Source organism: Hyaena hyaena, unplaced genomic scaffold, assembly GCF_003009895.1.
Source record: "Hyaena hyaena isolate Hyena2069 unplaced genomic scaffold, ASM300989v1 scaffold_787, whole genome shotgun sequence".
NCBI classification, from domain to species: domain Eukaryota; kingdom Metazoa; phylum Chordata; class Mammalia; order Carnivora; family Hyaenidae; genus Hyaena; species Hyaena hyaena.
The window spans coordinates 751,960-771,652 of record NW_024081417.1 but is presented as its reverse complement, the minus strand read 5'-3'; the positions used below and the strand labels follow the sequence as shown (position 1 = coordinate 771,652).

Sequence of the window (19,693 nt, the reverse complement as noted above, 5' to 3'; positions counted from 1 at the left end):
CAGGGGAGCAGGGGGAAAGCCTCGCTTGATCACTGGGAGCTGCTGGGGTTGAACATTCTTGGATTTTAAGGAATAAACACCAACATTACACCTTCATTCAACATACGGTCATCGATCATTTGAAATTTGGCAGCCATTTTTCTAGGTACCAGAAATACTTCAGTGAACAAACTGAGAAATTCCATGACCTCCTTAAACTTACATTTTAATCGAGTAAGACAGTAAATGGAAAATACAATCGGGAAATTAAAAATTATGATATAAATGGAGAAGTGCTATGGAAATATAATGCATATACACTTATGAACATTACTTTGGGGCTGCATCTGAGGAAGCTTCTGGCGTGGAAGCAGCACTTTTTAAGGCCATCTTCTGGTGAGTCCTCAGGTGGCGGTGGTAGGTGGATGACTGGCGGTAGCTTCTCTGGCAAAGGGAACATGAATAGGGCCTGTCTCCCGTGTGGATTCTCTCATGAGCCTTAAGGTTGGTTTTGTGGCTGAAGGACTTTTCACACGTGCTGCATGTGAAAGTCTTCTCTTTTGTGTGAATCATCTGGTGCACTCGTAGGTCTGACGCTTGGAAGAAGCCTTTGTTACACTCAGCACAGATAAATGGCCTCTCGTTATTGTGTCTTCTCTGATGGGCTTTTAGCTGAGAGAAATACCTAAAGATCTTGGGACACTGTTCACATCTGTATGATTTGGGGGCCTCATGGGATCTTTCTTGGTGTCCCTCACATGTGGAGGTTCCCTCATGCTGGTGGGTAGGAAGAGGCTCGGGGGTGACCTGCATTGGTGGAGAGAGAGACCCTGGTCCCACTTCCATAAGCACGTCTTGATGTGGGGGTCCTTCCAGGGACCCCTCCTGGGACCCGGAGGGACCTAGACCTGCTCTTCCAGAGCTGAGTGGATTCTTCAAAGAGACACAGTCATCTTCAGGCCTAGGACGATCCTCTTCCTGGATAACGAGTAGGGAAGGGATTTCATTGCCTTGACTAGTGACGCTGCCATTTACTTGGTCAGTGTTGCCACCATTTTCTTTATCTTCATCTCCTGTGAGGGGAAAAATGTGACTGAGTGAAGTTGTACCCGGGAAGGAGTCCACACAGAACATCCCTCTGCTACCTTGGCTTACCCCACTCACCTTGTCCTGTTTCCAGGGCAGAATCCCGGGGAGCACAGGAGGGTGTCCCCGTGTTCTCTCCTGTTGGGGTTCCTGCTGACAACTGTTTGCCGAAATGAACAATGACTTCTCTTAGGGGCATATTCTCAGAAAAGAGGGCTTCCTGTCCCTGCATGCGGACATGGACCTGTTACAAAAACAAAAAAAGCAATGATCATTGTTATATATTCTGCATTAGTGTGTCTTCTGTAATGAAAAAAAAATGAATACGAAAGCTTTCTGAGGGAAAAGGCAGCTCTTGTCAAGGCATTTCTCCTCACCCTTGAGGTTTTTTTTCCCAGCTGACTCTGAGTTCCTACCACCACCTCATCAATAAAACTCAATTAAATAAATTAGTATACTGGTTCCTATGTATCCTACAAGGAATGACTCTATAACACTTTTTATTTTTGCTCAGTTAGGTTGGTAAAGATTCTCCTTGGTGAGGAAGAGTGACCTGACTACTTACTGGGTCTACAGTAACTTCTTTCGCTACTGCCAGCTATCGCCTACTGACTGTCCCTTACTCTTTTTGGCCCTTCACTCCATGGGGAAGAACTTTGTACTCACTAAGCCGGGTGGCTTCATGCAACCATCACTCAGATCTTTCATGAATTTCTCCAGGTTTCTGCCACCTGATTCCCACTTCTCCTTCAATGTAGACAGATCACTGCGGTGTCGATTGATCATAAACTGTTCCAGGACCACTTGAAAAATAATTTCATCTTTGCTGTGTTTTTCTGGCTGCAGCCATGAGTGAAATGACTTATAGAGTCTTTGCAGTTCCTGCTTTGCAAATGACTTATTGCTGCCCTTTTGAAATAAGCTGTGGTCCGTGTCCTGGAACTCAGGCATCACCTCTGCCTTTCGGAGGGTAGGTCTTTGGCTGGGTTTAAAGTCTTTGTTTTCTGATCCAGGGTTATCCCTGGATGGGTCACACAGAAATGAGGTTCTGAAATCTAAATCCATTCTCAGTAGTATTTATCAGAGACTCAACTTTCTGGATTCAGTTGGTGAAGTCCTGTGTTCCTGGAGATCTATTTCAAGACAAAGTCAGGGCATTTATAATATTTGACATATTTTCTGATCTTATTTTGCTAGTTAGCTAACAGTCAAATGTTACATAGTGGCAGATGTTTAAAAACCATAAGCTATAAATAGAAGAGATATGTATTAAATCACTGGCATAATTTAAAAAAACAGAAAGTATAAATTTCAGGCCACATTACTTCATAGGTGAATTTTAAGAGATATTTAAGAAAGAAATAATGTTAGTCTTAGCAAGATCACAGAAAAAGACACTTCTCTTTTAGTTTATGAAGTTAATTAATTAATCTTACTGATAACAAAACCTTACAAGTACATTAAAGAAAGAAACACTATTGGCCAATAATTCTCACAAGCAAAGATGCAAAAATCCTTAATTAAATATCTGCAAGTCAAACTCAGTCATATATAAGGAAAATAAAATATCATGAATAGGTGGGCTTTAGCATTTATATACAATTTGGGTTAATTATAAAAAAAAACAAGTAATTTACCATATTATTGAATTTCAAGAGTATGCTGTCATCTTAGTGGTAGATACATTAATAAAAGCATTAATGAAAGCTTAATAAAAGCATTCAATCCTGACAAAGATATTTAGTACACTAGGAGTAGAAGAGAACTTCCATCATGTGATAAACCATTTATAACATAACTATAGCAAAAACTATTCTTAAAAGTTTGCCCTTGAGACTGTGAAATAGAAGCCCATTATTAACTCTATGAAACATCTGACTGGTTCCTAACCTGGAAGTAAGATCAGAAACTACATTAACTATTATAGATGGCCTGATTTCATTTGAAAAAAATCCAAAATATTCTACAAATATTAGACTAGGTGAATTTAGCAAGGCTCCCAATACAAGGTTGATATTACAAAAATAAATTTCTATTAATAAGACAAGCAGAGGGGTGCCTGGGTGGCTCAGTTAAGCATCTGACTTCGGCTCAGGTCATGATCTCACGGTTCGTGGGTTCGAGACCCGCATTAGGCTCTGTGCTGACAGCTAGCTCAGAGCCTGGAGCCTGTTTCAGATTCTGTGTCTCCCTCCCTCTCTGACCCTCCCCTGCTTACACTGTCTCTCTCTCTCTCTCTCTCTCAGAAATAAGTAAAACATTAAAAAAATTAAGACAAGCAAATACAGTTAAAGTAAAAATTTTATCACTTCAATGACCAACATCAAATATCTATGAACATATGTAATGAAAGATATATAAGACCTCTACACAGATAGCTACAAAATAATATTGAGAACGAAAAGCCATATTTATGGATTGGTTGAATGACTCATTACAGAAAATGTCAGTTCTCGCCAAATTGATTTATATATTCAAAACAATTTCAAAATCCAAAAAATGTGTGTGTGAGAGAGAAATTGACAAAGCAATTCTAAAATGAGATGGACAACAACAGGCAAAAATTTAATAAATCAGCAACTCATTTCTGAAGGATTAAGTTGGAGGATTTACACAGCTAAATAACATTTGATTATGAGGCTATAATAGTCAAAGATGGTGGCATAGTGGCACAAAGATAGACAAATAAAGTAAGAGAATAGAGTGGTGACCAAGTCAGTGACATGTAGTCACTTGATTTGTGAAAAATGACACTGACACGATATAATCAAATGAGGGTCATGATCTAGTATAAAGCTGTTCTTTCAATTATTGTTAGACAACAGTGGATTAGAAAAAGGTAAAGAAGGGGAATAACACAAGGTAGGCTGAGGAGTGGGGGAGCCAGGATGGCGAGGCAGGAGGAGGATGCTTGCTGGGAGCCATTCTGAGCCCACTAGTCGAGAAAGCTCCTGGTGAGGTCAAAGCAAGTTTGCACGGTCTCTGGCCAATCAGATGACGACTGATATCCACCCCCCACTCTATTTCTTCTTGAGCACCGACCCCTAAGGTACCTTGTTGATCAATGTCAGGAGTGACTTGTCCCCTTATTCCGGCCCTGGTATGATGATTGCACCTTGGGAAGGAACTTACTGTGGGAACTTCTTTTGATCATGGGAACAGACCTCGTGTCTCCGGCAGGTCCTGTTTCCCTCCCTACTTTCCCTTGAGCTATGAACAGGCTAATGACCCTTACTCAGAAAAGATCGACCTTTACGTGTACAATTCTGTTTCTACCGATGCAGTTAGTCCAAGATGTTCGTACAGCTCAACATGGAAATCAACTAACCAAAAATGTCTCTCATGCCCTAGCTATTCAAGAAATCATAAAACTAGACACAAAGGTAAATGCACTCGAAGAGGCTATTCTATGTATTGGAAATGAGCTAAACTCTTTAATGAGTTGGATGGTTGGCTCTCCGGTGTCGTAAAGAATATAACTGGAAAATCAAGTCTTGCCCGGAGACAAAGAGCCTAACTTAGAGAGAAGGAACAGATAAGGGCAGAAGATAAGTTACTACGTATTCCTTTGCTAACTGATGATGTGTAGCATCCCCTTCGCTAAGGCCTACGTTCCGCAAACACCTTCCCCTCCCCTGGCAGCTGTGATGAGGGTGGATAAGAGTATCTACAAACCTATGACTTAATCTTAGTGTCATTAAAATGTGACCACCCTGTTATTTCCTTAGTTACTCAACCTCACTACAATTGGGGCAGTTCTGCAAGAAGACTTCTGTAAAACCTGTAAAACCTGTTTCCGTACATTTTCCAAAAACATCTTATCACAGAGAGTTGTCCCTTGTAAACATTCCTTTTTCTGATGCCATGTTAACATTTGACCTATATAAATAAAGACACCAAAACCGACAGGACAGAGACGCCTGCCTGGTGATCAGAAAGGATCTCGGGGCTCTCTCCCTCCCTCCCTGGCCGACACCGTCCATCCTTCAGGGCCCCCGGAGCTGCTGGAGCCGGCTCGGGCGGATCTCGGCTTTGCTTGCCTCCTCACCGAACGCAGCTACATAACCCAAGAGATGGACCTGAGCGCTGCAGGAACAAACTGCGCAACGAGAGGGAGAGAAGAGGCGGCGTCAGGAAGGCAGGAAGTAGGCAGACGCGGCTTCGCGGGTCGCTTCCCCACGGCCACACTGGCGGGCAGAATGAGAGGGGCTGATTTCTGTGTTTTTGCAATCAGAGGGGCTCGAAGACTGGGGTTTGAGGGCCGTGGGCTTGGCTGGGATACAGATCTGAGGGCACTGCCCTGCTCTTGGAGAGAAGCCAGGCAAGCGACCCCAGGGCAGAGAGACCTGAGGATTGCCTGGAGCGCACGGGGAGAGGCCGTTCTGTCTTCTTGGAGCCCATCCACGAGAGATGGCATTCCCAGGGCCGGCTCTCTGGGGACAGAAGAGCTGGCAGGCACCACCCCCGCCCCCGCCCCTCAGCATAGTCACAGAGACACCTGCTGAAGGCGACTAACCTGGACACTGGCTGTTCAGCCTGCTTTGCTCCAAATTCTACACCGCTCCCCTCTGCCGTGCCCGCCCTTCTCCATCAGGCCTGCCTCAGTCCCAGCACGGAGGGAGCCTCCCCTAGAAGACCAGTGTAGGGCCCTGCCCCGCGGGGCCCCTAAAGCTTGGCATTTTAAAAGTCCGCAGGCTTGGCTGGGATAGAGCCCGAAGTGCACCGCACTGCCCCAGGCAGGCAAGCAGCCTTGCGACAGAATGTATGAAAAGAGCAATCTGAGAAATGGCTGCGATGCGTGAGGGGAAATTGTTCACTCTTCTGGGCGTGCTTCCCAGAAAGCAGCAAACATGGAGATCCCTCTCCAGGGACAAAGGAACCCTCCCTCCGCGGCCCCTCAGCACAAACCAACTTCAGTGAACACAACGCCTGGCTACCTAACATGCTCACCTCAAGCCCCGCGCCCTGGGCTCTGCCCGCGGCGGCCTTCTCGGGCAAGTGCGCCTGGGCCAGGTGGGCCCCTTCCCCAGAAGACCAGCAGAAACGCCTGCCCACAGCAGGAAACTGTCCGGTTTTCACCCAGAAAGGTATGCAAGGCCTCAGTTCTACTGGAAGTAGCATCAGGTCTCATTTAACAATCAGAACAGGGGCACCTGGGTGGCTCAGTCGGTTAAGCTTCCGACTTCGACTCAAGGTCATGATCTCATGTCTCATTGGTTCAAGCCCTGCTTCGGCCTCTGTGCTGACAGCTCAGAGCCTGGAGCCTGGCTGCTTCGGATTCTAGGTCTCCCTCTCTGTCTGCCCCTCCCCCACTCACACTGTGCATGTGTCTCTCTCTCTCTCTCAAAAATATATAAACATTAAAAAAAAAATTATCAGACCAGAACACACCTAGTTAAAACTCCCCACACTCTGGCCAAGGTCCAAACAGTGCCCAATGCAGGCAAGGAGAGCCTCTGCAATGTGACTGGATTGAAGGCGGGAGCAGCCAAAACACAGCAGCCCAGTGCACACCGCACACACCAGAGCCAGTCTTTGAAGCATCGGGCCCTGGACAACGTATGTCCTCTTCAGCATAAAGCTATTACTCTCAGGACCAAAAAACATAACAGGCTTTTCTAACACACAAAAGAAGCCAGAGACATAGACAAAATGTCCAAGACAAAGTAATTCATCCCAAATGAAACAAGAAAAGTTCATGGCCAGACATCTAACTGAAACAGATATAAGTAATTGAAAGATATAAGTAATATGTTTGGTGGAGAATTTAAAGCAGCAAGTGTAAGGATGCTTGCCAAGCATGAGAAAAGAATGGACGACTTCAGGGAAGCCCTTATCACAGAGATAAAACAGTTAAACAGAAATTAAAAATACAATAACAGATTTGAAACAATCAGGATGTAATGACCACAAGAATGGAAGAACCAGAGGAATAAGTAATATAGCATATAGAATAATGAAAAATAATGAAATTGGGGATGAGCACTGAGTGTTACGTGGAAACTAATTTGACAATAAACTATTTGTAAAAAAAAAAAAAAAGAAAAAGAAAAATAATGAAACTGAACAAAAGAGCTAAAGAACTATGGCTCATGAGAATAGACTTAGGGAACTCAGTGATTCCATCAAATGTAATGACATTCATATCATAGGAGTCCCAGAGAAGAGAGAGAAAAGGAGGTGAGAGACTTATTTGAGGAAATAATAGCTTAAAAATTCCCTAACCCGGGAAAGGAAACAGACATCTATATCCATGAGGCACAGAGAATTTGCATCAAGATCAACAAAAGCAGGCCAACATCAACACATGTTGTAACTAAGTTTGCAAAATATGGCAATAAAAAAAATCCTAAAAGCAGAAAGACAAAAGGGAAGCCAGATTTATCAAAAAGAGGAAGGGCCCAAATGAATAAAATCACAAACAACAGGAGAAATAACCAACACCACAGAAATAAAGCAATTGTAAGAGAATATTATGAAAAATTATATGCCCACAAACTGGACAACTTGGAAGAAATAGATAAATTCCTAGAAACGGACAAATTACCAAAACTGAAAGAGGAAGAAATAGAAAAATTGAACAGACTGATAACATGCACAAAGTAATTGAATAAAGAATCAAAAATCTTCCAACAAACAGAAGTCCAGGGTCAAATGGCTTCCCGGGGGAATTCTACTGAACATTTAAAGAATTAATACCTATTCCTCTCCATCTATTCCAAAATATAGAAATAGAAAGAAAAATTTCAACCTCTTCTATGAGGCAAGAATTACTCTGATTCTAAAATGAGACAAAGACTCCACTGAAACAGATCTAGATAGAGGCTGGGGCGCCTGGGTGGCTCAGTCGGTTAGATGTCCGACTTTGGCTCAGATCATGATCTCATAGTTTGTGGGTTCGAGCCCCACATCGGGCTCTGTGCTGACAGCTCAGAGCCTGGAGCCTACTTCGGATCCTGTGTTTCCCTCTCTCTCTGCTCCTCTCCAGCTCACACTCTGTTTCTCTCTCTCAAAAATAAAAAAAAAAAAAACATTAAAAACAACAACAACAGAACCACAGGCCAATATCCCTAATGAACATGGATGCAAAAATTCTCAGCAAACTGAATCCAACAGCACATTACAAGAATCATTCGCCACGATCAAGTGGGATTTGTTCCTGGGTTGTAAGGGTGTTTGATATTTGCAAATCAACATGATACACCACATTAATAAAAGAAAGGATAAGAACCATATGATTCTCTCAATAGATACAGAAAAAGCATCTGACAAAGTACAACACCCATTCATGATAAAAACCCTCAACAAAGTAGGAGGGATAGAGGGAACATACGTCAACATAATAAAGGCCGTATACAAAAAACCCACAGCTAATCTCATCCTCAGTGGGGAAAAACAGGGCTTTTTCTCTACAGTCAGTAACAAGACAAAGATGTCCACTCTCACCACAGTTATTTAACACAGTACTGGAAGTCTTAGCCTCAACAATCAGACAATAAAAAGAAATAAAATGCATCTACACTGACTGGCAAGGAAGAAGTGAAACGTTTACTATTTGCAGATGGCATGATACTCTACATAGAAAATCCTATAGACTTCACTAAAAATAAAAGCTAAAACTGATACATGAACTCAGTAAAGTTGCAGCATACAAATTCAATGTACAGAAATCTATTGCATTTTTATATCCTACTAATGAAGAGGCAGAAGGAGAAATTAAGGAATCAATACCATTTCCAATTGCACCAAATCCATAAGATACCTAGGAATAAAACTAACCAAAGAGATAACAGACTGTACTATGAAAACTATAAATTGTTGGTGAAAGAAATCAAAGACACATAGAAATGGAAAAACATTCTATGCTCATAGATTAGAAGAAGAAATATTTTTAACACATCTATCCTATCCAAAATAACCTACACATTTAATGAAATCCCTATCAAAATACTACCAGCATTTTTCACAGAGCTAGAGTAAACAATCCTAAAATTTGCACGGAACCACAAAATACCCTGAATAGCCAAAGCAATCTTAGAAAAGCAAAGTTGTAGGCATCACAATACCAACTTCAAGTTATGGTGTAGTGATTAAGATAGTATGGTTCTGGCACAAAAGCAGATACAAAGATCAATATAACAGAATAGAAAACCCAAAAATGAACTTACAACTATATGGTTGATTAATCTTCAACAAAGCAGGAAAGAATATCTAGAGGGAAAAAAAAGACAGTCTCTTCAATAAATGGTGTTGGGAAAACTAGACAGCAACATGCAAGAGAATAAAACTGGACCACTTTCTTACACCATATACAAAAATAAATTCAAAGTGGATGAAAGACCTAAATGCGAGACAGGAAACCATCAAAATCCTAGAGGAGAACACAGGCAGTTAAAGTCTTTGACGTCAGCCATAGCTTCTTACTAGATATGTCTCCTGAGGCAAGGGAAACAAAAGCAAAAATAAACTATTGAGACCTCATTAAAATAAAAACTTCTGCACAGCATAGGAAACAACGAAACTAAAAGGCAATCTACAGAAGGGTGAAGATATTTGCAAATGACATCTGACAAAGGATTAGTATCCAAAATATATTTTAAAACGTATAAAACTGACCATCCAAAACCTATCTAATCCATTAAAAATGGACAGAGGACAAACATTTTTCCAAAGAAGATATACAGGGCTGACAGACACGTGAAAAGATGGTCAACATCATCACAAACCAAAACTACAATGACGTATCACCTCACGCCTGTCAGAATGGCTAAAACTAACAGCGCAGGAAACAACAGGTGTTGGCAAGGATGCGGAGAAAGGGGGGCCCTCTTGCTGTGTTGGTGGGAGTACAAACTGGTGCAGCGGCTCTGAAACAGTATGGTTGTTCCTCAAAAAAGTTAAAATAGAACTATCTTCAATACCAACTGCACTACTAAGTACTTACCCAAAGGATACAAAAACACTAATTCAAAGGGATACTTGCAACCCGATGTTCATAGCAGCTGTCTGCAATACCTAAACTACATGAAAAGAGCCCAAAGGCCCATCGACTGATGAATGGGTAAGGAAGGTGTGGCATATATATACAATGGAATACTACTCAGCCATAAAAAGAACAAAACTTTGCCATTTGCAATGGCGTGGATGGAGCTAGAGAGTACTATGCTAAGCAAAATCAGTCAGTCAGAGGAAGAAAAATACCATATGATTTCACTCATATGTGGAACTGAAGAAACAAAACAGATGAACACGGAGGTGGGGGGAGAGAGAGGCAAATCAGGAAACAGACCCTTCACTATAGGGAACAAACTGATGGTCACTAGAAGGGAGGTGGGCGGGTGGATGGGTTAAATAGGTGATGGGTGTTAAGGAAGGCACTCGTGATGAGCACTGGGTGTTGTATGTGATGAGTCACTAAATTCTACACCTGAAACTAACTGTATGCCAACTAACTGGAATTTAAATAAAAATTTGAAGGAAAAAAAAGAGACAGGCTGAAATCCATAGAAATGACTCCTCTGTGCTGAAAAGTCCTACATCATGCACAGACGTCTGTCCGGCCACCCCAGCTACGCCATCATGTCAGTCCAATGATACGTTCCTTAGGAAACTGTCCTTTATCGCATTTGCTGGGTGTTTGGTTTTTTTAATAAAGTTACTCTTCCTTGTGAACAGCATTTATCTCTGCCTCACTGCTTTACACCAAAGCTACAAATTTATATTTATCTGTGTTTCTAATCCCTGTCCTTTCCCACTCAAGTGTGGAAGCCAGGACAGATGAAATTGCGTTTGCCATTACTTGACATTTATTTCTATTTGCAAACCACATTTTATGGGCAACTCTAGGCATGACGCTTGGAAGATCGAGTTAATAAGATTAGGAGAAAAGAGGGGCGCCTGGGTGGCTTAGTCGGTTAAGCGTCCGACTTTCGCTTGGGTCATGATCTCGCGGTTCGTGGGTTCGAGCCCCGCGTCGGGCTCTGTGCTGACTGCCAGCTCAGAGCCTGGAGCCTGTTTCAGTCTGTCACTCCCTCTCTCTCTGACCCTCCCCTGCTCACGCTGTCTCTCTCTCTCTCCTAGAAATAAATAAAACATTAAAAAGAAAAAAAAGATTAGGAGAAAAGGCGCACTGTGGGTAGGAATGTAAACTGGCGCAGTTACTATGCAAAACAGTATGGAGGCCCCTAAAAAAATTAAACAGAACTACTATATGATCCAGCAATTCCGCCTCCGGGTATTTACACAAAGGAAATGAAGACACTAACTCAAAAGGATATCTGCAATGACATGTTCATTGCAGCACTGTTTATAACAGCCAAGATGTGAAAGCAACCTACGTGTCAATCACGTAGGAGGAATGGATAAACATGTGATATATATATTTATATTTTATGTTTATAATATTTACACATAAATATACATAATCAGAATACTATTCAACCATAACAAACAGTGAAATCTTGTGATTTGCGACAAAATGCATGAGACTTGAGGGAATTATGCTAAATGAAAGATGTCAGAGACAGAAAAACAAATACCATGTGATCTCACTGCTTGTACATGGAATTTTAAAATAAAAACCCAAGCTCATAAATAGAGATCAGATTGGTGGTTGCAAGAACCAGGGGGTGAGGGGTGGCAAAATGGATGAAAGGAATCAAAAAGTACTGCCAGCTATAGTCATGGGGATAAAATATACAGCATGGTGATTATAGTTAATAATATTGTATGGCATAGTTTGAAGTTGCCGAGAGAGAAAATCTTCAATTAAGATTTAATTTAAAAAATTTAATTTTTTTAATTTAAAATTTAAAAAATTAAATCTACTTTCCATGTAATTTGTCTATTTTTCTGTCCTTTTCAATTTTATATATAGTAAGTAATTCAAAAATCTGTATCTTAAAAAACAATAACAACCCACATTGGGGTGCCTGGGTGGTTCAGTCACTTAAGCCTTTGACTCTTCATTTAGACTCAGGTCATGGTCTCATGGTGGTGAGACGGAGCCCACTAAGTGTGGAGCCGTCTTAGGACACTCTCACTTCTCTGCCCCTCCTCCACTCTTTCGAAATAAATAAACATTAAAAAAATTCTCTTAGAGTTGTCACTGGAGCTCAACGAGTTAATATATAGAAAACGCGTGAACCAACCCTAGCATAAGGTAAGTACTCAGTAAGGGTATGTATGCTAAAGAGCCGACAGTTGCTCTTTAAATTTTAGCCCCCACACCACCCCCACCTTCTATGTACCAACACTTTGACAAGATGCCATAAAAATAATTTACTAGAAACAACATTAACAAGACAACAGCCACACAAAAAGGCTTTCTCGAGGAAGAACTCTTTCAATCAAGCCAGGCTTTTACAGAGGCCACAACATCAAGCCCTACTGAGCCAGAGCAACTGTCAAACAGACCATGCCCCATATCTGAAAAAGCCCTGTATTTTTGTACGTAGGAAATTTTTCCCAGTCATTATGCCCACATACACATGCACAAAACAAAAGCACACAACTCACAATTTCCCTTTCATTCTGGAAACTCACCTCCTCAGGAAGACTGAACTTCAAACTGGGCAGCCTGGGCTGAATGTATGACTCTCTCGCTGCACAGGGTTCACCTGACGGGTCTTCCTAAAGTTCCTCCCTTTTATAGGGCGTGGGGTCAGAGATACATTTACACATGTGAGGGGATTAAATCCGCCTGCCAATGGAATCCGGCTCCGCCCGGCTCGCCAGTACCTTATCACATAACACCCTGGGGCGGGGGGCAACCTGCCACAATCAAACACACTAATATCTCTGCAGTGAACCGTAACAACCCTCCACTCACACTAAGAGGGAATACAAAGATGAGCATTCACGGGGCGCCTGGGCGGCTCAGTCGGTTAAGTGTCCCGACTTCAGCTCAGCTCAAGATCTTGACGAGGGAGCGTGGAGCAAGTGAGGGCAAATTTCAGGCTAACAGCAATCCCTGCCCCGGATCACGAGGGGCATGTATGATATTCCTTGGACACTCCCAGCTACGCCCAAACAGGTAAGGAGAAAAACAAAACAAAACAAAAACAAGAGTCCCCACCAGCTCGCAAGAACCAGTAATCCCATCAATGGCCTAAAGTCCAGGAACTCTCTGCTGTCCTAACGTTAACGCCTTGCTGGAGGGGAAAACCTCAGCTGGACGAGAGCTGGGCCTCCAGTGAGTCTTTAGCATATGAAAGTCTCTTGGGAAACTCCCTCTTGACTTATCTCCTCGCCTCCAGAAAACAGTCTCCCCCACCCTTGCTGCCCAGGGGCCTGGCCCCCGTGCTGTAATAAAATCACCTTTAAAGAAATTTTTTTTAACGTTTATTTATTTTTAAGAGAGAGAGAAACAGCGTGAACAAGGGAGGGAGGGCAGAGAGAGGGAGACACAGAATCCGAAGAAGGCTCCAGGCTCTGAGCTGTCAGCACAGAGCTAAACATGGGGCTCAAAGTTACGAACCAGGAATTCGTGACCTGAGCTGAAGTCGGACACTTAAATCAACTGAGCCACCCAGGTGGCCCTAAAATCACCTTTTTGCACCAAAGATGTCTTTAAGAATTCTTTCTTGGCTGCTGGCTCTGGACCCCACAAACTCCCCATGACCCCAAAACCTCATCAATCTCACGGTTCAGTCCATGATTTTGATGAGTCCTGCATCAGGCTTTCTGCTGTCATCACAGAGCCTGCTTTGGATTCTCTGTCCTTCTCTCTCTCTGCCCCTCCCTGCTCTTGTACTCTCTCTCTCTCTCTCAAAAATAGATAAGCATTATTTTAAAAAGATTTACATTCGTTTCATATAAATTCTGGCCAAGCTTTGTCTTAATCGAGTCTCACACAAACTTGCTAATAATTTCTAATTAAAAAAATTTAATGCTTACTTATTTTTGAGAGAGATAGATAGAGACACAGAGAGAAAGGGAGACGCAGAATCTGAAGCAGCTCCAGTCTCTGAGCTGTCAGCACAGAGCCTAACATGGGGCTCGAACTCACGAGCCGTGAGATCATGACCTGAACCGAAGTCAGACACTTACCGACTGAGCCACCCAGGCGCCCCTAATACTTTCTACTTTAATGTGATTTGTGGATTGCAAATATGGCAGAGAGCAAGGCTAATCTTGTCCCTTCCTATGTCAGTCCCAGGCTGGTGAGTCAGAGGGTGCCCCGGGACCCCAGAGGCAGAGTTCCTAGTCGAGCAGAGAGACCACAGGGACTAAAAGAAAGATCATTTCAGTGGGAAGGGAGAGATAGGTGCTTATTTTATGTTGAGAAAGTACATCATATTTGAGACACTTCATGTAAAGTCCGTGTGACGGGGAAAGTTACAGTGGTGTGAGGCTCCTGTTGGAAACTCTGGCTGCCCGGGTCTGTCCTGTACTGAGTACGAAGAAAGGCAACAGGAAGAGACTGTGTGAAACTCAGCACTTCCCTCTCCTGACTTACGTGGAGTGAGACCATGTTGTAGAAGATGAGGGAGAGTTTGGGGAGCAAAGGGATCGTGTTCAACACGGGCCTGGGGCAGCAACATAATCATTGCCCATCTTCTCTCTACTTTCAAGTTGTATCCGGAATCAAGCCGCTTTCTCCCTTTCACAGCCGGGACCTTCAGCCCAGCCCCTGCCCCTTTTTTCCCCTGGATTATTGAGGTCACCTCCCCACACTCTCCTCCAGCCACTCCTCAGCCTGTTCTCCAAACAGTCACTGGAGAGACCCTGACATAACCAAGTCTGACTGGTTGCTGGTGTCATTGTGGAACTTCCCAACTGCCTCTGGTGAAGGACCTGCCCCCCTCCACCCTACTCACTCCTTCCCATCTGTCATGGACACATTTTCACAAAATGCAATAAAATGAGTTACTAGAAATAAAGTAAAAATCAACAAGAAAGCCATTACACACAAAGGAAGGCCTTTGATGTCTTTAGATTTGACAAACTCTGTCAACTTGCTCTCATGGTTTCTAAGTGATTGGTCACCGTTTCTGCACTAGGCTTGCTGCACACCGAAGAGGGAGTAGAGATCGGCAGTGTCCTCTGGCCACTTTCTGAGGAGTGCTGACCCAGAGTAGAAGACAGATGCCTAACAGCAGCCTGGAGTCCCTGGTGGCCTGGCCCCATGTCCTGCCCACCTCAGCACACACCCCCCCCGCCCCCGTCCCCTTGCTCTGCTTGAGTCTCACCGGGCACACAGGGTGTCTGGGACCCAGCAGCCTCACTCCAGTCTCTGGCCTTTGTTAGCTCGTGCTGGGCACGCCCTCCCCACCCAACCCTCCTGCATCCCAGCCAGGTCTCTGTCCAAACTTCTCCACGGTGAGAGCTGTGCTAGGCATGCTTTTTAAAATTTGAAGCTAAGCCCTGAAAGTCCGCATTCCCCCACCCACTGATTTTTCTCCTTATCCCTTATCACCACTCGGCAAGCTCAACATTCTACCCATTTCTCTTATTTTTTGTTTATCACTCCCCTACCTCCACCTTGGAATTTAATCAAATAGAGGGCGAGGATTTTCATCTGTTTGTTGTGCTGCCCACTATACCTATCAGCAGTCTACACAGAAACTGGCACTTGGCAGGTCTTATTCAGTATGTGTCTAATTTAAATGCACATTCCAGGAAGAGAAGGCGAAAAGCCTCCCAAAAAAGGTGCAGCAGCAATAGGGCGGGAGAAGCAGACTGGGCCAGAGGGAATTCTGGGGTAGGTGTTTCAAGACAGCTTCAGGGAACCGACACAGGGTGACCGGCTAGCCCCCAAATCACCACAGAGAAATGAGAAGCTACTGGGCACTCAGATTCTAGAAACTAGAGAAGCCCTGTGAGAAAACCCTGGGGGAAATCAAAGCCTATCTTCCATTTGTCTGGACAGAAGTCAAAGGCTTCAGGGAAGGGAGGAGTTGAGACAATCACTTTAATTGCTCCCCTAAATCACCGTGGGACAGCAGCTACCTCATTTACTGCGGGACTAGATGGTGGTGTCAGAGGGTTCGAGGCTATCGGCAAGTCACAGTGGTCAGTGGCCCCTGGGCCATCATGCTACGCCATCCCAGATTGCAGACCTGGGAGACTAGGACCTGGTTGGACACGCCTGTGCCCCGTGCTGCTTCCCTGGGGCCACCTAAAGTCGAAAACCGAGCAGGGCCACCTAGTGTGGAGGGGCTGGATTGTCCTCTATGGTCCCCTTGTCACTACACACTAGCCGATCTAACAGCACATGGCTGAACTGTATTCCTTCCTGGGTACACACAGGAGACAGGATTTCATACATCCAGGGTAAGTAGCCAGACAGGGAGGCAGTGCACAATCCAAAAAAAGTCCATAGTAAACAACACATCCTACCTGGAACAAAGGGAGGAAAAGAATAATGAATTAAAATAAAATAATAAAAATAAATTAAAATAAGCATCTAAAAATAATTAAGAAGATAAGGAAAGGAAAAAGTCACCAGAAATAAGATGATATGAGTTTTTTTAATGCAGAAAATATTAGTGAGGAAAATATAACAAATCTAAAGACAATAAAAGAGAAAGAAAATATTTTTTAAATTTAAATTTTTATTTATTTTGGGAGGTTGGAGGGGCAGAGAGAGTGGGAGAGAAAGAATCCTAAGCAGGGATGTGGGGCTAGATCTCATGAACCGTGAGATCATGACCTGAGCCCAAATCAAGACGCGGGCACTTAACCGACTGAACCATCCAGGTGTCCCTTAATTTATTTATTTAAGTAGACTTCACGCTGAGCCTGGAGCCCAGTGTGGGCTTGTACTCACAACCCTGAGATCAAGACCTGAGCCGAGATCAAGAATCAGTGCTTAGCGGACTCAGCCACCCAGGTGCCCCTATTTGTTTAAATTAGTAGCAAGACTAGATGATCGGATTGAGGAGAACACCTAAAACTCAAAGGAAACAAAAAAGAAACAGAAAGCACAAAACAGCCAAAAATATAACCTGTCACAGGAAGACGTATTTTTAAATGTGTATGTCCCTAAAAGTAGCATCTCAACTGTAATTGGTTTTGGATAATAACTGTGTAATAAAGAAAGAAGATAGAAACAGAAGGAGCACGATATGGTAAAAGGAGTCCCAAAAGGAAGGCAGGCAAACTGGGATGACCTGGGAAGGGGGTGCATCTGTGGAGGGAGCAGCCAGCCTGTGACAGGAAAGGCCATGATGTTCTCAGGTGCCAGAGCCCTCAAGTGTGTGGTAAGAGTAGAAGTTCAGGGACCAGGCAGGACGACCCAGTGGCAGTGAGGCAGGGGGATGAGGCGGGTGAGCACAGCCAGGGTGTCTGGTATCTGGCTGGGAAAAATCGGTTTGCGTGTCTAAACTCTGAAATGCCTACATTTCAGCCTCTAGGGTCTTCCCCTCTCTCTGCCCCTCCCCCTTATAAAATCATACATATGGGGGCGCCTGGGTGGCTTAGTCGGTTAAGCGTCCGACTTTCGCTTAGGTCATGATCTCGCGGTTCGTGGGTTCGAGCCCCGCGTCGGGCTCTGTGCTGACTGCCGGCTCAGAGCCTGGAGCCTATTTCAGAGTCTGTGTCTCCCTCTCTTTCTGACCCTCCCCTGCTCATGCTGTCTCTCTCTCTCTCCTAGAAATAAATAAAAAATATTAAAAAAAATTTTTTTAAAAACAACATACATATGTGCCTACATACATACATATATACATACATACATACATACAAACAAACGGACTAGGCTTGTCTGTTCACTGTGGAATCTCCAGGGCTGGAGTATCGTAATCACTCAATAACTACCTGTTCAATAAATGATTAAGCAAATAAAGATTTTTTTAAAGGCAGAAGGTAATTGGCGTAAGATTCTTTTGAACAGGAGTTTGAATTTAGTTCTAAGGGTAAAGGGCATTCAATTTGTAATACGTTGCAAGCTTATAAAGAATTTTAATTCTGAAGAACTGTTGAGCAATAAGTTGATGTAACCACAGATTAGGGAATGAGAATATTCACAATAAAGGACACAAACCTCCTTGGAGTGGGTGGTGGAAGAGGAGACAAGGAATGGCCACACTCTCCAATACAACTTCTGCTATGATGAGAAGTAGGGGAAATACAATGTCAACTGAAGGAAGGTTGAGATATCAACGTAATGTTTTGTTTTGGTGGTGCAACCATGTTTCATTGTTGTCAGAAATAATCTGGATAGGAGAGAGCTGGACGTCCGGCTTGGGAGCGGGCACCTTTGCTTCGCGCGCGACCAAAGAGCGATTTAAAAATGGGTGATGTTGAGAAAGGCAAGAAGATTTTTGTTCAGAAGTGTGCCCAGTGCCATACCGTGGAAAAGGGAGGCAAACACAAGACGGGGCCAAATCTCCATGGTTTATTTGGGCGAAAGACGGGTCAAGCCCCTGGATTTTCTTACACGGATGCCAACAAGAACAAAGGCATCACCTGGGGAGAGGAGACACTGATGGGAGTATTTGGAGAATCCCAAGAAGTACATCCCAGGAACAAAAATGATCTTCGCTGGCATTAAGAAGGCAGGGGAAAGAGCAGACTTGATAGCTTATCTCAAAAAAGCTACTAACGAGTAATAGTTGGCTGTTGCCTTATTTATTACAAAACAAAAATGTCTCACGACTTTTTTATGTGTACCATATTTAAATTGATCTCATACACCAGAATTCAGATCATGAATGGCTGATAGAATATTTTGGACAGTTCTGATTTAATTGAGATTGGCTTGTGGTTAAATGAATATGATTGGCTTTTTGAACTTTGATAGTAATTCTGGTTCAGCAAGTGCTGTCACTGTTTTCCCCTTCAAAAAATATGATTGGAATTGATTAGATGTTAAGCTTTTCAGAGATGGTAAATGCCATGTCTAAACTTATATAGGAGATTGGTTTTATATTTAGATTTATATAACTGGTTATATTAATATATTTAAATACTGAGGAAATCCATTATGTCAGAACAGCAAGATATCAGCTGTGTTTCAAGTTGTTTTTGTTAGCCTGTTAAAGGCAAGGGCTGAAGATAAGCTGGCAACGTCCACTTTATCTTTTTAGTCTTAACTATGCCAATTTAATTAAAATTCCCTGCATTTAAATGTTGCCTTTTGCTGAATGAAAGGCATTTTAGTGTGGTTTATGTATAAAATTAAATAAAGAATATTAACACTTCTCACATTTTACAGATGATCTGTTAGGTCAGATGCTTTTAAAATTCAGTGTGATAGGTTATAGAAGCAGATTTGGCTTGTGAATTCTTTACGAAGTTATCATTCAAGATTGTCTTTTCAACAGCTATTCACAAATACAACTGTGGATTTACCATATATGTATGATTGGTAATGGTGCTTTTGCCAACTCTTTAGAGGGGTTAAAGTAAAGGAGATATATCATCACAGATTTTTAAATTATGTGATAAGGCTTAAGATAATTAAAAACAAAATCACAGATCATGAAAAAAAAAAAAAGAAATAATCTGGATAGAGGAAAAATGGTTAACAGTATAGAGAGAAGGTAATTAGCTTTAGGTATAAAGTCCTTGAGAGTCCTTGATCACAGAATGATCTATTTTCTGCTGTAACAACAGGAAGGTCAGAGAATGTGTGTAAAGGTAAGTTGTCATTTTGGTGGTAGAAACACATGGGAAAATCCTA

At 42.9% G+C, this 19,693-nt stretch overlaps 2 protein-coding genes across 2 annotated transcripts; one reads left to right on the top strand and one right to left on the bottom strand.

Moving 5' to 3' along the window:
* Positions 1 to 306: 306 nt before the first annotated feature.
* LOC120221553 (zinc finger and SCAN domain-containing protein 4-like) lies at positions 307 to 2,130 on the bottom strand. The gene is made up of 3 exons (XM_039219011.1): positions 1,732 to 2,130; positions 1,144 to 1,309; positions 307 to 1,052 (listed from the first exon to the last, which is right to left on the bottom strand). The coding sequence occupies exons 1-3, from the start codon at positions 2,128 to 2,130 to the stop codon at positions 310 to 312; spliced, it is 1,308 nt and encodes a 435-aa protein (XP_039074942.1). The 3' UTR covers positions 307 to 309.
* Positions 2,131 to 18,257: 16,127 nt separating this feature from the next.
* On the top strand, positions 18,258 to 19,013 carry LOC120221556 (cytochrome c-like). The gene is given in 2 exon segments (XM_039219016.1): positions 18,258 to 18,499; positions 18,501 to 19,013. Coding segments are annotated over 2 exon segments (318 nt in total). The 5' UTR covers positions 18,258 to 18,301; the 3' UTR covers positions 18,621 to 19,013.
* Positions 19,014 to 19,693: the final 680 nt, after the last annotated feature.

Bases quoted from the DNA above. Each gene is read 5' to 3' on its own strand.
- LOC120221553 (XM_039219011.1), bottom strand. From the start codon at position 2,130: ATGGATTTAGATTTCAGAACCTCATTTCTGTGTGACCCATCCAGGGAT. The intron at 1,310-1,731 runs GTGAGTACAAAG...TTTTTGTAACAG, and splicing joins GCATGAAGCCACCCGGCTTA to GTCCATGTCCGCATGCAGGG. The intron at 1,053-1,143 runs GTGAGTGGGGTA...TTCCCCTCACAG, and splicing joins TGCCCTGGAAACAGGACAAG to GAGATGAAGATAAAGAAAAT.